This window comes from Rhinolophus hipposideros (genome assembly GCF_964194185.1).
Source record: "Rhinolophus hipposideros genome assembly, chromosome: 4".
Taxonomy (NCBI): domain Eukaryota; kingdom Metazoa; phylum Chordata; class Mammalia; order Chiroptera; family Rhinolophidae; genus Rhinolophus; species Rhinolophus hipposideros.
In genome coordinates this window covers 24,135,516-24,152,600 of record NC_138050.1, presented here as the reverse complement: position 1 = coordinate 24,152,600, position 17,085 = coordinate 24,135,516, and the positions used below count along the sequence as shown (strand labels likewise).

The 17,085-nt window shown below is 36.2% G+C and overlaps 1 protein-coding gene across 1 annotated transcript in view; it reads right to left on the bottom strand.

The window, feature by feature from the left end:
- Positions 1 to 6,763: 6,763 nt before the first annotated feature.
- The window catches only part of NEIL3 (nei like DNA glycosylase 3), a gene marked incomplete at both ends in the record, with an annotated part of 43,686 nt that continues 33,364 nt past the window's right edge, over positions 6,764 to 17,085 (bottom strand). The window contains 4 exons of the mRNA XM_081046656.1: positions 6,764 to 6,943; positions 8,323 to 8,497; positions 15,002 to 15,410; positions 16,870 to 17,039. Coding sequence (XP_080902782.1) covers positions 6,764 to 6,943; positions 8,323 to 8,497; positions 15,002 to 15,410; positions 16,870 to 17,039 — 934 coding nt within the window. The remainder of the gene's footprint in view (positions 6,944 to 8,322; positions 8,498 to 15,001; positions 15,411 to 16,869; positions 17,040 to 17,085) is intronic.

The window sequence follows — 17,085 nt, the reverse complement described above, 5'->3', positions numbered from 1 at the left end:
GAGATCACTCAATGCTTTCATGTTTCTTATTTCCAAATTTTTGATGTGTCACTGGAAACATAAAACTCACCCTAGCATCTTGTTCCTAACGACCTTCTTTCTTAAAGTTCGAGACCCTCCATTCCCAAAAGATAAAGTGTACTTCTTCCTGGGCCCATGCTTTCCTCATATGTTCTCCTCTACCCTTAGTCCCTTCTGTCAGTGGTGACATTCAACTCCTTCTTTAAGACTAACTACTGCCATTGCTATCTCCTCTCTGAAACCTCACGTGATAACAGTTGTGACGGTAGTAGGAGTAATATCAATAATACAGATAATACTTGTAAGATGAACTCAAGTGTTTTAACTGACAGAGACTGTGCTAAGTCCTTTAACTGGGTACACTTTATCCTCCAAACAGCGCAATGAGATGGTGCCATTGTGATCACCATTGAACCAATGAAGTAACTAAGACATAGCACATAGTGGCCAAAGCTTAATAAAATAGCATGTCCAAGGTCACATGACCAAGGTCAAGGTTAGGGGTGGGGAAGATCTTTGAACTGGCCGTCTGACTTCCGATTCTGGAATAACTCAGTCTTATTTCAGAATCGGAGTAATTAAACCCTATCCATACTGTCTCCCACAACACTGGCAGAATAGATTCCTTTCCCCCTTTGTTCAAAAGGCCCTCTGTGGGCATCATAATCTAGCAAAGGTGCCTGTGTGCTTTGGCTTATTTCTCTGCTCGGGGGCTCCTTCAGGGGAAAGAGTGTCTTACTTACTTTTAATTTATATGCTCAGAACAAAGAACTGGCCCTTCTTAGGAACTCCATTTGCAGCAGCAAAATGGAATTGATTCTTCCTTTACAGATTTCTCTTCCTTTATTTTCTTTGAACTGCCCTATGATCTAGCCAAGCAGGCCTATTTGCTATTCCCCACACATTCTCTGTGCTGTTGCTCTTAGATATCTTCACTTCACTGCCTGAAATGCCCTTCTACATATGCAAATCCTCACCAAGGTGAAATTCCACCTGCTGCCTCTTTCCTGACTCTCCTCTACTCATGAATCAGATGGAACTTTTCTTCCCTGCCACCATCCATGCTGCTTAGCTTATAGGGCTGTTGTCCCTTGTCATTTTCTACCTCATTTGGGTATTGGCAACATCTTCTTTAAAAATATGTGTCATTGATTTTTTTTTTCATACAGTAGATGCTCAATAGAGATTAATTGAATTAAAAACTAAGGAGTTATTTAAACCAGTGGACTTGGTTTCCTGTAAAATGAAGAGGTTCAAACTTGTGGGCATTGTGAGGAATAGTATTTTTTCTTCTCTCTGTTATTAAATAGGGTGTATCACTAAGGCAGAGTTATTTTTATATCTTCTTTCCTTTTCAGTGAATGCATACCCTTTGATCTAATTAGTTTGGGCCTGTCCATTTGTAAGCAAATTGCTATAAAACTCCAAAAAAGGAGACTTGAATTTAAATTACTAGAAAGATTTAACAGCTTTTAGACACCGAGCAATTTCTTTCTTTTATAATAAAGCAGCGGCACTCTTTCAATGACATTTAAGTGCATTCATGTTTGAATAGTGGTAACAAGGTTAAAAATGTTCAATAGACTGACATCATATTAAACCATCATCTATTAGATTCAACAAATGTTTACCAAGTTTCTACCGTGTGTAAAGCACAATACTTGATAAGATGCTATGAAGAAAAAAGAAGAGTTCTTTACAATACCTTATGGATGTGAACATCAGGAAATGCAGCTAGGGCAAATAACGTAACAGGAAGCAGACTGCAGTATATGCTCTAGAAGCGATATAAAGTGCTATAAAGATACAAAGAAAAAAGAGGTTACATCTTTTGGGAAACTAATTATAACATTCGTTCTTTCATTTCACATACTAACTTATGGGTAATGAAGACCTAGAATATGTAATGACAGGTACTGTTAAAAAAGTATATGAAAATAATGAATTAAAAGTCTTTAATGAAGTTAAATAAATAAAAGCAATAGAAAGTAATGGAAAGTCAAAATAAATTTATAGAAATTTTAACATTGCATAACTATATGGTGTTAGATGGGTACTAGACAGATTGAGGTGATAACTTTGTGAGTTATGTAAATGTCTAATCACTATATTGTATACCTAAAACTAATATAATATTGTATGTCAATTGTAATTGAAAAAATTTAAATTTAACATGACAAGTTTTAGAGAAAAAAATTACCATAATCTTATCATCATATCACAACAATTTTCATCTATATATGTCAGATATTTATCCATATCAAAGGCATGCAATTTTGAGTATAGCCCCTTTTCTTTAATACAAGGAAAGGAGAACAGCCTATTCAGAGTGTTGGCTTTAGAGCTATGCAAACTACATTCAAACCACAGCCTGTATGACACAGGCATATTTCTTACTAACCTACATCAAGGCAGATTTCCTAAACTGGAAAATTAGAAATAACAACAATAAAAAGCCGATTTCACAGGCGCTCACAAGGATTAAATGTAATGATCTATGAAAAGGGTCAGCAGGTGTCACCAAATGAGGACTCAAGAAACGGTGCCTCTTAAAATCATTATCTTCCTAATTTCACCATTTATTTTTCTCAGGTTTCCTCCCATGATTAAAAGCCTTTATATTCATATGACATTGGTTTGAAATACCAAAAAATAGGCAGATAAACTCGAAAAAGATGAATACCAGCAGACCACACAGCATCTTCCAAAATTTCAGTCCAAGGTTGACAAGATGACAGTCCTGTCCTGGTCCTGCTGCTGGGAGACAATAACAGTACCGCTTCCCTCCACCAGGGGGCAGCGGAACCACAGGTACAGTGGCTTCTCCTACCCCCATCCCCCAGTAAAAGGTGGCACAGAGGCACCAGGCACCCCAGGAAATCACTTTTGGTGCCTACAGATAGTACCAGAGGGATTGACCAGCAGCCACAGCAAGACCGGAATGAAGCAGACAGGGACCCATTGCCAGGGCTCTGAAAACTAAATTGTCACTGGGACTAAAGCCCACAATGTAAGACAGAACATACACACTCAACTGAAACAGGATACTGTGTTTCCCTGAAAATAAAACCGGGTCTTATATTAATTTTTGCTCTATTAGGGCTTATTTTCAGGGGACGTCTTGTTTTTTCAAGTACAACAAACTAGATTTATTCAAATACAGTCATGTCATCTTCTTCTGGAACATCGTTATAACGTACTAAATGTGTCCGTCTGGCTGAGATGATAACTGGGACTTATTTTTGGGGAAACACGGTAATTATTACTAAACAGAAGATTTAAATAGGATCTAGAGTTTCCTGACATAGAAACCAAACATCCAGCATATAACTAAAAATCACCCATTATGCCCCAAACCAGAAAAACCACAACTGAAGGAACGAAACTCAACTGATGACAATACTGAAATCAATCAAATATTAGAATTATCCAACCATAATTATAAAGCAATCATAAAAGTGCTTCCAAAATCAATTATAAATTCTCTTGAAACCAATGGGAAAAGAAATGGAAAATCTCAACAAAGAAATAGAAGTTATAATAAAAAACCAGTTGTGAATTATAGGACTGTAAAATAACAATCATTGAAATTAAAAAAAAAAGTTGCTGGATGGTCTCAAGAGTAGGGTGAAAATGACAGAACAGAGTCAATGAATGTAAAGCCAAATCAATAAGATTTACTCAATTTGAATCAGAGAGAGAAAAAAAGAGGGAGAAACGGACTGAGAAAAATGAATAGAGCCCAGACATCTGTGGGACAATAACAACCTAATAATTTGATATTGTTTCACTGGTATCTCAGGAAAGGAAGGGGACTAAGAAAGTGTTTGAAGAAATAGTGTTTGAAAATTTCCCAAATCTGGTAATAGATATTACATCTGTATACTTACCTTTTTACAATTAGTATTAATATGGTACCACTTCCCATAAACTGTGGAAAACTTGCAATTGTATAGGTCCTTGGACCACTCTAACCTTTTGCTACAATGATCATATGTATTATGTCTACATACATTATAAATCTCACAAGACAATGGCCTAATTTTTGCTTTAACTAGTCCTCTACATTTTGAAGAAACTAAGAGGCAAAAATAACACTTGTTTAGATCAGGGGTGTCCAAACTGCGTCCCGCGGGCCAACTGCGGCCTGCAATCCATTGTTAATTGGCCCACAGCAAATTCCAAAAATATATTTACTTTACTTAAATAAACCAGGTGAGGCAATACGTACTTCACCTCCAGTGAGTGGCCCGGCTGTGTGTGTATTTTACCACATATGGCCCTTGGTAAAAAACGTTGAAAAAAGTTTGGACACCCCTGATTTAGGTATTTCCCATTTCCAATTTTCTGTATTGAAAGATTTGAGTTCTATCTGGTACCATTTTCCTTTAGCATTTACTTCAAAGAGCATAGCTATAATAGCTGCCTAAAATCCTTATTTGCTTATTATAATATCTTGGTCATCTTGGAGTCGGGTTTGGTTTATTGTCTTTTCTCTGAAATTTGGCCATTTTTTTTTCTTTTTATGTTGCATTCAGAGTGACTCCTGAATATTGTGGATATTATGCATTGCAGACTGGATTTGGTATATTCCTCTATCGAGTGTTGATGTTTTTGTCTCAGTAGGCAATTAATTTGGTTGGATTCAAACTGAGAGTTTTCTTGGGCAGCAGATCAAATCTGGGTTTGGTTTTTATCTTTAGCGTCTCTGTGTTCAGTCTGTCCCACCCATGTGTGTGTGGTTCCGTGGTCAGTAAAGACACGGGCAGAGTTTAAACACAGAACTTGGGGCTCCCCCTCTTGGAATGTTTTCTGAAATTTCCCTCTTTCCATTGTCTGTGGTGGCCCAAACTGCCTGCTTGCTCTTTAGGCCAGAAAGACTGCGGGTTTTCTGTGGGAGGTTTGGTCATCCTGCTCGATACTGACTGTGTTCTGCCCTCAGGATAAAACCTCAGGATAAAAACTGTAAAAAAAGGGGAAATCATCTCCAGCCCTCAGGATAAAAACTGTAAAAAAAGGGGAAATCATTTCCAGCTGCTGCCATCTCCCAAATCTTACATCCCTCCAGAATCTGCCCACTTATCTTCACTCTCCAGTATTGTTTATGAGTTTGTCCGGAATCTAGAGTTGGGTTCAGCTGGAGCTTAATGCACGATGAATACAGAAAGCTTCTTGAGATCTTAATGTGAAATTTTGTTAAAACTCAAAGTTAAGTTTGGAATAATGTCATTTTAAAACACCCATCCTTTCTCAACGAGACCCTGTTTTGTCTATCTATCTGGCTCTTTGATGCTTCTCAGTAAAATATATATTTTTTTCTGATTTTTAATTTTTTTTTCTCAGTAAAATATTTTTCACAGGAATCCTATACATTTTTTATAAGTATCTAAGTTTATCATATTGAAATTGCTTGTGTTACATTCCCCTATATTTTCTTGTAATTATTTGCTAATTTTTGGAGACTGGAATTTATAGAAGCCTGATTTGCAACAGACCTCTCCCCTCCTTGTTGAACAATTAATTTTCAGTTTCCTTCTGAATTTCACACAGTGAACTTCCCATCGGGTCACTAAGATCGACAATGGTCCAATTGCTTCTCATTTGCCCTGTACAGTCACTGCCCTGTTGAATTCTTTGAGTTAAGATCGTTGATCTTAGGTTGGTTCTAATTCTGTCTCTTCAGTGAAGAGCCCAAACACATATAAGACTACAGAATATGCTCTATCCTTGCTGGTAACTTCATATGCTGTTAACTTCTAGAGATGTGCATGGAATATTTCATGATAGAATGGGAAAGGGGGTTTCAATCCGTCTTCTGTGCTGTCCATTTTTCTTTAGTAGATTGAACCAGCTCTGAATGGAATTTTCCAAAACTATGCAGAAATACCTTAAGACTGAAGTTGTTCTGTTCTTTTGGGAAATAATCATAGTTACCTGAACTAAACTATTAAAACGAAACAAAAGGAAGTTAAGATGAAACTACAAATTAAAAAAATAACACATTATTAAGTTTTTGAAGCAGACTTATTTTTTTAAATTAACATAGTAAAATCAAGATCAGAAAAATTTAAATCAACTTCTCTTTTAAAGATATACAGACAGCTTCTGTTCTTAAATGTTACTTTTATATTCTGAATCCCCATAGCTTTCCACAAAACTACATTTTCAGTATTAGAAGTGTTTGACATATCACTAGCATCTAACAGGAACTTCAAGTTTGCTAAATAAAATTTTAACAATAAGAAAATATTCTTTTCCATAAAGGAGATCTCATTTCTTAAATTTAATTTAATGGAAAACATAAAGCACCTTTAATCACATGAGTAGTGGCGATACTGGAGAGAAATATTCATTTCAGACAGGATACTTATTAATTCATTACACTGCATAATCCTCTCCTAAAAAAAAAAAAAATCGCTGCTTCCCCAAAGAAGTTACGAGACCGAGAGCATGCTAAAAATACTTTATTGTCATTACTAAATGCCTTTAATATACATACTAAATGGAATACACTGTATATTTGATGAAACACATATATAGTATTCATCAAGGTAAAAAAAAAACACACACACATAGCCATAGAATGAAAAGATGGTACACATAAAAAAAAAGAACAATTTTCAAATGTTACAATAACTTTACAATGTACCATAGATTTCTACAACTTGTCTCTTAAACAAAAGGGAACTCAACATACGTAGGGTGAAGAGATTAAATGCCAGATATTCTACAGGAGAAAATATTAGTATCCTGGAATGTTTACTCCTGGCCCATTTTCTGCCCACTGGAAAAAATTGCACTGTTTTTCCTTACCAAGAGGACACACAAAAAAATTCTTTCCATTATTAGGTCCAATCTTCAACACAGTTCTCATGATGGAACGTTTGCCATGGTTGCAGAATGGAAAGGACAGATCTGCCCACTATGGGGAAAAAACAGAAAGACTGTAAAGTATAGATGAAAGTTAGAAGGATGTGCAGGCTAAGCTTGGGTGCATTTGATTAACGCCATACTGTCTTCATCACTCTTACTATTAATTTGACGTTGTAAAACAGACAAGTCATTACTCGTTGCCCTCAAAAAAGCTTATATCCTACAAGAAGCACCTCTTGCAATTTTGCTTGAATCACACAGAAAATTGATATAATTCTGAACTTCCCCTTGTCTTGCTGCAAAACAAAAACCAGTGTTTCTGCTATAGAAACTTTGTTAAAACTATTCAGATCGAAGATTTGTCATGATTCCATTACTAAACTTCCTTAGTCTCTTAAGAATCCAATACAGAATTACTTGAACTAATTGAGACAGATTCCACTGTATTACTCTTATTCTTATTTGTTTTTTCCTCAAGAGAGGTCTAAGAAGCCGGTTGTGCTATTGTGAATATTGCTAGTCACATTTTCTCCATTACATCCATAAAAGCTTCTTGAGGAGCCAATCTGTAAGTTTAGTAGAATAAAGTCACACCTTGTGCAGGGGTTATCATCTACAATCATTACCTCATTTTCCCAGGGAAATTCCTTCGGAAGATATGTTGAAGATAGCTATTTTCTCTCTCGAGAAGCCCACCCAGAGAATTTCTGCTCTGGCACTGAAGCAGATCAATATTTTGTTTTTTCAGCAATGCACCAGATGAAGGAGTTGGAAGAATATGTGTCTTTAACATTAAAATCACACTCAGCAGAGTGAGCTGCTCACACTGAGAAATGCAGAAAGTGTAACTAGAAGGACCCAATTTTTGGCTCCTATCACACATTCATTTTCAAGGGCACATTCACAGATCAAAAAGGCCTGGGGAATCACCTATATCTACATTGTTATGGTGCCATTACGTTTCTTGGGTCAAGCTCGTACAGGAGGATTCGCTAAGTTTATACTGCACATCCAAAGCACGTAAATTATTTTTTCTTATATACCTCTATCCAATGCATAAGCAGAAGGTTTTGATGTAGCATTTAAGTTAAGAGAAGCAAATTTGTATCTTGGCTTGTTTGGCCACCTGGGAAAAAAAATCACTCAATACCTTTCCATCTTTATAAACTAAGGGCAACACTGCTACACTGTGGTTACAAATACTATACACTCTACCAATCTAATAGCTATTATTTGATTAATTTCTATTTTTTTTGATGAACCTCCTTGAATTTTAATTTATTCAACATTCAGGCTTTAGACCGAATGAATGTCAATATGGCTATTTAAAATTTAAAGGTAAAACCGGAAAAGGATTGGTATTCGTCAGGTTTTAATAACTGAAATATTCAATTACACTATAGCAAGCTTAATAAATCTTACACTTACTTCAAAAAATCCACATTGTGCTTCTCTAGGTAGAGGACAAGCATAAAACTGCCGGCCCTTGTTTTCGCCATCCTTCCTCACAACTCGGAGAACGCAGAGGCGGTTGTGTTTTCTGCAGTGAGGTCTGCAAGCAGTTAATGTACAAGTGCCATCTGTCATATTAAATTGAAGTTCACTGTAATGACAGGTTACAAAGTAACTATAGCATAATAGTGCTAAAGGGATCATTCACAGCTCCTCAAACCCAGGCTAGTATCCGGCTTGTACAAAGAAACTGTATCAAAAAGGAGACCACGGTCAACTTTAGGTAATTACACAAACTGCTAAGTCTTTTTCATTCTTGGTTTTTCGCAGGTAATTCTAACTTACTTTCAAAGTGACCTATGTACCTAAAGCACATCATTTAAGTTTCTAAAGAATGAACAGAGGAATTGTGCATCCAATATGTCCAGTTTCCTTAGTTTTCATTTGTGATACTCGGTTCGTCTTTTACCCAAAATTACAGTGTGGCCACTTTTATTTCCTCTAAAAATATTTTCAAGTCCAGCTGCCCCCTCCCACACTGTGAAGTAACTAGAGCCACAGTCTTCTCTAATTAGTTTCTCATTGGTAGTAAACTCTCCTCAATGGCTCTGACTAGGACAAAGAGATCACTCTTTCTACTGTCCACTTTAAAAACAATTTTCTATGCTTTTCTTTGATCAAGGCTACTATAACAATTGCAATCATATTTCAGCCAGAACAGGCTGCCTGGCTGAGCAGAAATATGTATTTTGTAAAGCTAGTGAGGCAGCTTTTTTCTCCCCCACGATTAGGATCAAAAGTATCTCAGGTTATTCCTGCACACAGTGTACAAAGGACAGAGCCAGCCTTCTAATGCAGTTGTGTGAGCGGAATTTTCTCTTTGAAAAGGAGCTTCATGGTTATTTTCAATTTTTTATGCTTTTAATATTTTTAATAATGCCTTTATAAGGCATTTAATATTATTAATAATGCCACTATAAGGCCTTATTAGTCTTTTTAATAAACTAATTGAAGTGAAAAATAGCTCACATTAATTAAAACCATAAGTCCTTCCCCTTAGTGTCCCTATTTTGTAACTTTTTAATGATAAAAACGTTCATCCATTCTCACTGTCTAATTAATTTCTAAGGAAAAAAAATATCATTCTTAAATCAAAAATACTTATAAATCAAAGGTAGTTCCTTGTTCCTTGCATCCTAAATTAGATGCTCCTCTATTTACGATAGGGTGATGTCCCGATAAACCTATTATAAATTGAAAACATTCTAAGTCAGAAATGCATTTAACACACCTCACCTACCTAACTGCATAGCTTAGCCGAGCCTACCTTAAACATGCTCAGAACACTTACGTTAGCCTACAGGTGGGCAAAGTCATCTGACACAAAGCCTATTTTATAGTAGCGTTGAATATCTCATGTAATTGTGCGTATCTCTTTCACACCATTGTAAAGTTGAAAAATTGTAAATCGAACTATCGTTAGGTGGGGGATTGTCTGTACATTCTTCACATACTTGTTCCTGTAATGATGCCTCAAGGCATCACATCTAATTAAATTGTTCAGAGATATTTTTCTCAGATTTATTGAAATGTAATTGACATATAAGCGATCTTTTATTTGTGATGAAATTGGTTTAAACTCATTTATAAAACAGATGCTTAACTATTTTACCTTCGATGGACTCACACATTCTAATGCTTGGGATGGACGCAAACATTCTGAGGGGAGTTTCTGAAACTGTCTGTGCAGCAGGCATTTGTAAGATGAAAGCAGCTATAGGCATCACTGCGTAAGTCATTACTGTGAAATATTTTGCCGGCAACTATTTTGTTGGTTAAGTTTTTCAGGGTGGAGGATGGTGGCTTATATTTTAGAATCACGGGTAATACCAACTTGACATAGGGAAGCTGAGAGGCTACAGGCTATTCTTTTCCACCAAACCTCTACATATTACCCTGCCCCCTCAAGAGGCAATATTAAAACTTTAGCTTTAAGAGAAGCTAAATATACACATGGTTGTAGGGAAGTCAAGAGATTTCAAAATTGGAGCAAGTGGGTCATAAACAGTGCTTTTGCATTTTTTAAAGGAGAAAAGAGGTTAAGAATATTAACAGAAAGGAATGAAATGATGCTCTCATTAAAAAAAAAGGGACACACGCAAGGACAGTTTTATACATTATTTTGCAAGTGGCTGTGTGAGATAGCAATTAGTTAAACATTTTCTAATCCATCGGCTTCTACCTAGAAACATCCAGGGTCGCACATATCCAGTAAGAGGTTTAGATTCTCTTACTAGTAAAGCTCTTCTGGGAAGGGGCCAAGGTGGAAGTTAGGCTTAAGGGGGAAAGGCCCCAATGTCTCCTACTTCTGTCTTCCATTCCATTTCTTCCTTGGAATAAAGTTAAAAACAGACATATGCCATCTGAGTTCTGTACTCAGTGTGGTCCACCAGCATCATGTGGGAACGCCTTAGAAATACAGAATCACCAGCTCCTGCCCCAGATCCTGGGCAGAATTAGAATCTGCATGTTAACAAGATTCTCAGGTAATTCATGTGCGCATTATGTTGTGAAGTACAGAGTTAACATAACCAAGATACTGATGCCACCTTGTTCACGTCGGCTCTAAATATGCACAGCTAAGCTTTATTTTATGATAGACAATATTATCCAAGACAATTAATGTTCCGATTAATTGAGGACATCTTGGTCCCTCTTTGTTTCCATCAATATTTAAAATTTTTCTAAACTATAGCAGAGCATGTCCTTAGGTAAACTTAGCATATGGAATAGTTTAACTTATTTTAATGATTAGGACTATCATTTTGAATATTAAGACTGGATGATAAATGATCTGTAATATAATAATAGATCAGGGGTTGGCAGATCTTTACAGATAACACATATTATTTTCTGGTCTTATGTTCTCTGTTGCAACTACTCAGCTCTACTGTTGCAGCATGAAAAGCAGCCATAGCAAATATGCAAACCAATGGGATTGGGATGTGTTCCAATAAAACTTTATTTACAAAAGCAGGTGCAGGCTGGATTTGGCCATGGTGGCTGTAATTTGCTGAGGTAGAGGTCATGAGAATCCAGAGCAATGCTTGATGTATAATAGGTTCTCAATAAATAGTTATTAATAAATAAACCAATAACACTGAATAGAGATCAGATAAAAACAATAATCAATTACCAAGCCCAGGTATGTAATTTTAAAATGGATATTATTTTTTCAGTGATCAATCTATCACTGTTTAACTTATTTTACATTGTCTAATTTTTTTTTAATGAATCAGTCTCATTAAATGTAGATTTTGTAGTTCAGTGGAATTTCAAGATTAAACTAAACAGAGGTCCAATGAATCATCCTGAATGGTCCCAGGTAGTTCTGAAATCCTTGGGGACTGAACGCTCTACAAGGTGACCCGGAAGCATGTGTAATATGTCAGTGCTTCACTGCTGATTAGAGGTATAACTATGGCAACCCTGATGGCAGCAGACAGGAGAAAATGTTACTGATTCTGCTAGTTTGGTTCCACTCATCTACGTGGTGAGTCTTTGTATCAGCTCAAGAAAAAGTTTAACCTGAAACTCATGCATTCTTTGAAAAGGGTATCACTGTGTTTTGCTCTGTGTTTACCAGAAGTGTAACAAAGACTAAAAACTGTATCTAGCAGTTATTCTTAGCTTCTTGAAAATTGGTTCAACCATCTAATTTATAATCCAGTAGCTGGATAAACTTCAAGTATATCTAAAGACCAATCTGAAAATATGCCTTATCAACATGTAGTGATAAGATCAGTAATTAAGAGAACGAAAAGCAAATTAATTACCAAATAATTATTAAAGAAAAAATAAAGTGGCTATAAATTCTGAGTGGGCCACCTGCTTTAATCACATTATGTTGTGAGCTTCTGAAAGGGATCTCGTCCACAAGATGAACACTGAAGCTGCAAGATGACGAAAAAATAAAATAAATGACAGTAATTTGCAATTTATTCCTTGTAAAGTAGCTGGGTGCAGAAGGGCTGCTGGGTAAGTGTATTTCATCACTTGACATTTATTTTGCTAGATGATCTTGATTGATTTTAGAGTCTTAGTCCTGGGGTTCTTATATTCCACACATACACACGCTGCAGTGTTTCTAAGTAATATTGTACGCTGTGATTAATCATATGACCCTATTACTAATGGCTTATGAAGAAATCACTTAAATTTAAGGTTACATTAATGTTTTTCTTAAATCCCTAATTCATTAATTAAATTGTCTGGGACTTTCTACAAAGCGCTAAGGAAATAAAAATATGCCAAGATATTTCATCAGGGTACAGCAAATGCCACAATATTTTAAGATTATTGCATCTACTTCTTCCCACTTAAGCTACAGAACAGAAGAGGCTGTTCAAAAATGATTTTCTTACAGGATAGCTGCCCAACTCAGACACTCTTAACTAGCTGCTTCATGAACTTTTATCATGGGACATTAATTAGGGTTAGAGTGAAAAGTGGTGTAATGAGCCACTCAAAGTTTGGCCCTCAGACTTTAATTCAAATGTGTAACATTTGGGAGTATTATGGACAAAAGTTAAACCAGTTATTATAAATGATTATAAACAAATTTTTTAAAGAAATAAGTCAAGGAAAAATTATCAAGATTAACTAATGGTACACCTGAAACTAATTTAAAAAATATTAACTAATGGTAAATTGGAGTTGGGATAGGAAACTTGAGATAAAGCATCTATTGACCAAACCTCTCAGAAATCGCCTGTGACATAAGCTCTAAGGATTCCCAGAGGTTGGTCTGAAAGTACACCAAGTCGTTCCTCATCTCACTCCAGAAAGAAGAATCTTTGCATCAGCAGAGGCAGAGATAATCAGAGAAGAAGCTAGCAATCAGAATCCCTTTGAGATTGCTTTAGATCCCCTCCACGGTAACTCTCTGCTTGTCTTCCATTGGCAAGACAAGACACATAGGGAGAAGATTCCTCACCTTCACTCCATTTAAAACACTCTTTATTGCATTTAACAATGCTGGGTATACAGCACCTCCTTTCTGAAGGAAAAAAAAAAGGCAAAAACAATAACAAACAGCTTGGAAAAGAAAATTGTGAAAAGATGTCTCTCTCTGACGGAGGTGTCCTGTTAGGATAGCTGGAAAATCCAGATAAAGGGATGAAACAAGGTGGGGAAGGAGTGTGGACAGTTTTAGGAGCTGCCAATAATCATTAAGGATCCTGGAATAACATTGTTATTAAGTTTTCTGTATCTCTGATGAGAGCAGTTGGGGTCCTCTCCAGGACATGCCATTGGCAATCTCATAAAACATATCTGGTTGGGCAGTATTTATTAATTGAAAGTACAACTCTTTAATTTCAGATACAAAAATAGCACACATGCTCTTTGGCCCATTTTAATTGAAACAAAAAATACCATCCCGGATGGTTGTTTGAGACATAGCCACTTTTCTTTAGCAGAAATGTCACTAAAAGAATCTCAGATCCCTCTCTTTAGAATAGAAGACACTTGCTAAACTGTTATAAATGATAGTCTCCCTTTCAGAAGATCTTTTGTTGGAAGGAAATTAAGTAGAAATGCTAACAGTGGTGATTGATAACCGGTAAGATTATGGGGGATTTATACATTTTTCTTTATACTTTCCAAAATTCTGTATTGAGCACGTATCTGGTTACAGTCAGAAAAAATAAATAAATAAATAACTTTTTCCAGATGTAGGAGATTGTGCTTTTCATCGCCTTGCCCTCTCTTACATTATAAAGTGGAGAAGGCAAGGGAAGCTCATGACTATAATTGTCTCTCAGGATTTGACTTATTGAACTACAACCAACTCAACTTCCCTACCATGGATGAGTTTTCTGCCTTCTTAAAACTTAGTGCATTGAAATCATATGGTTCTCCACTTTTTCTGCCTGACTTATTTTGCTTAGCATAATAATCTCAAGATCCATTCATGTTGTCACAAATGGCACTATTTCATCTTTTCTTATGGCTGAATAGTATTCCATTGTGTACATATACCACAACTTCTTTATCCATTCATCTATCAAAGGACACTTTGGTTGTTTCCATATCTTGGCCACCATAAATAAAGCTACAACGAACATCAGAGCACATATATCTTTACAGATAAATGTTTTCATATTTTTTTGGGTAGATACCCAAAAGAGGGATTGCTGGGTCATATGGTAATTCTATTTTTAATTTTTTGAGGAATCTCCACACTGCCTTCCATAGCAGATGCACCAATCTGCATTCCCACCAAGAGTGTAAAGTCGAGAACCTATGATTTCGTTGATATGTGGTATATAAAACTGAAAACAACAAAGGAACAAGACAAACAAATGAAGAAACAAAAGCTCATAGACACAGACAATAGTTTAGTAGTTAGCAGAGGGCAGAGGGTGAGCGGGGTGGTAGATGAGGATAAAAAGTATCAAGTATATGGTGATAGAAGGAAAAACTGACTCTGGGTGGTAAACACACAATGTGATATATGGATGACGTATTACAGAATTGTACACCTGAAACCTATGTAAATTTACTAACAATTGTCACCCCAATAAACATGAATTTTAAAAAACCAAAAAACTTAATGCAAATACCTTAAAGATCCAGGTTAGAAGCATCATACCTGTTAGAGAGTCCACCATTGCAACTTTCAAGAGCTGGTGATGAGTAGCGAGTTTTCTGTTTTTTATATGCTGGACTAAATAATTTAGACTGAGAGCAAACTGTGGGTGATGCTGTGTTAGACAGCTGAGTTACATTGTGGGCTCTCTCCTCGGAGGGGTGTGGTATATCATTAAAACAAACAGTGGGAGGAGCGTTTTGAAATTCCCCATCTAGTGTCTGGTTTGGGCTTTTTTTTCTTTCCGAAGTACCAGATTTATTGCTAAAATCGGTCAAGACGAGGGTTGTAGCTCCAAATGCAGTTTTCCTGTTGATCTTTACTTCTGTACTTAGTTTTCCAAAGTTATTACAAGGGTATTTCACCAAGTTGTTAAAGGCAATAGAATTTTCTTCATTCTTGAGTATTGAATCTGGAAGGAGAAATAAAGAATTCTGCAATGTCCCTATAAATATAATATTGACTATTTGAAACATTTTCTTTTCATTTGACTAAAGCATTTAGTTCACTTATTACAGCGAACTAGTATATGGAACTAATAAGACAAAGTTAGCTTGGGCAGGTCACAATTAACAACATTCTGGTTAGGGAATGAAGTATTATAAGACGTACAAAATTTCAACAATTTGTAGGGGCTCAGAGTTGAGGTTTAATAAAGATTTAGATTTGCTTCATATTATGTTTAGGTATTTAAAGGTTATTCAGCTATCACTTTTGTTACTATTAGCCACAGAGTTAAAGCAGTAGTAATTGAGAGGTGATATCTCAAAAAGCTTTAGATCAGCAGTTAGCGACCTACATCTGAACTGTCAGGAATATTTCTGTGAATGACAAGACTAAGTGAAGGGCTTATTAAAATTAAGAAAAGATGAATTACAAAGACTTAACATTTATTAAAAATGTTTCAACAAAGCATACTAGGATTTTGGAATATGTACTGTAATATATTCTAAATGGTAGTTAAGCTACAGATCCATTATACTAAGAAAAAAAGAACAAGAAAATAGTGAGATGTGTCAAGGCATTTCAGAATGTTGAAATAAATGTGGAAACCTAAGACCATAGTTTTCCAAAGGCTCTTATTGAATGATACTGAAGAGGGACGGATAGAAATAGGAGATGTGGTCCCTTCCGTTCCCAACAAAGCTGTACAAGGGGCGAGGCTGGCCCTTCTGGCCCGGAGAACAAAACACGACATGACAGCCAACACAATGTGGGGGTCCCTAAGTCAAGAATGAACTTTCTCATCTCTAATTGAAGAAAGAAAGAACACTCTGAGAACACAATAGAAGCCGCATCAATGAGATGGCTCATAATCACAGGTTTCCTCTGAGGTTTTACATTCTCTGAACGCATGAAATTGTGAGCTATGAAGAGTTATTTTGAAGGATTTCAATGAAATCAGTACAATTGTCTGGGTAAAGATTTTAATAACAAGGGTAAGAAGGATAAAGAAGAGGGAAAAAAAATTCAGCAGTTTTCTATTCCACCTGCGAAGATATTCTTACAGAAACCCTCCCTTTCAATTTATGAGACACTTGAACTGAATTACAAACTCAAAAGTTGCTGAAATCTGCATAAAACAAAGCTTTAGTGAATAATTCATCAGAAACAGTAGAGAACAGATGTGATCATCTCAGTTTTTTGAGATACAAAGGCACAGACTCTTTTAGCACCAGCATGTTTTCCCTCCCTCTCAACAGATTATTAGCATGGTTTACATGTAAGGGCTGGCAATTCTTCTAAACCTTTCAGAAGGAAAGCATTTTCTTCAGTTATGAAGTATCGGGATAGAAGAAAATATACACCTGAGTGGGTATAATCAAATCTCTTTAAAAGGGAATGAACTCAAAATCCAAATTCAGTCTTACCAGTAGGCCTTGCAGTCAGGCAACCATCGCACACCATAGAAGAAGGCATGTTTATCAGAGTGCAGCTCACACATGTCCACTGCTCTTCACATTTCCGTGCTACGTCGCCCCTAAGATGATCCCTGCTGCTAGATGTCCAGCTGATGGTACTGTTTCTAGTTGGCAGCTTCCTATAAAAGAATTTTTAAAGTTAATAATTAACGCTGTTCTAAGTGC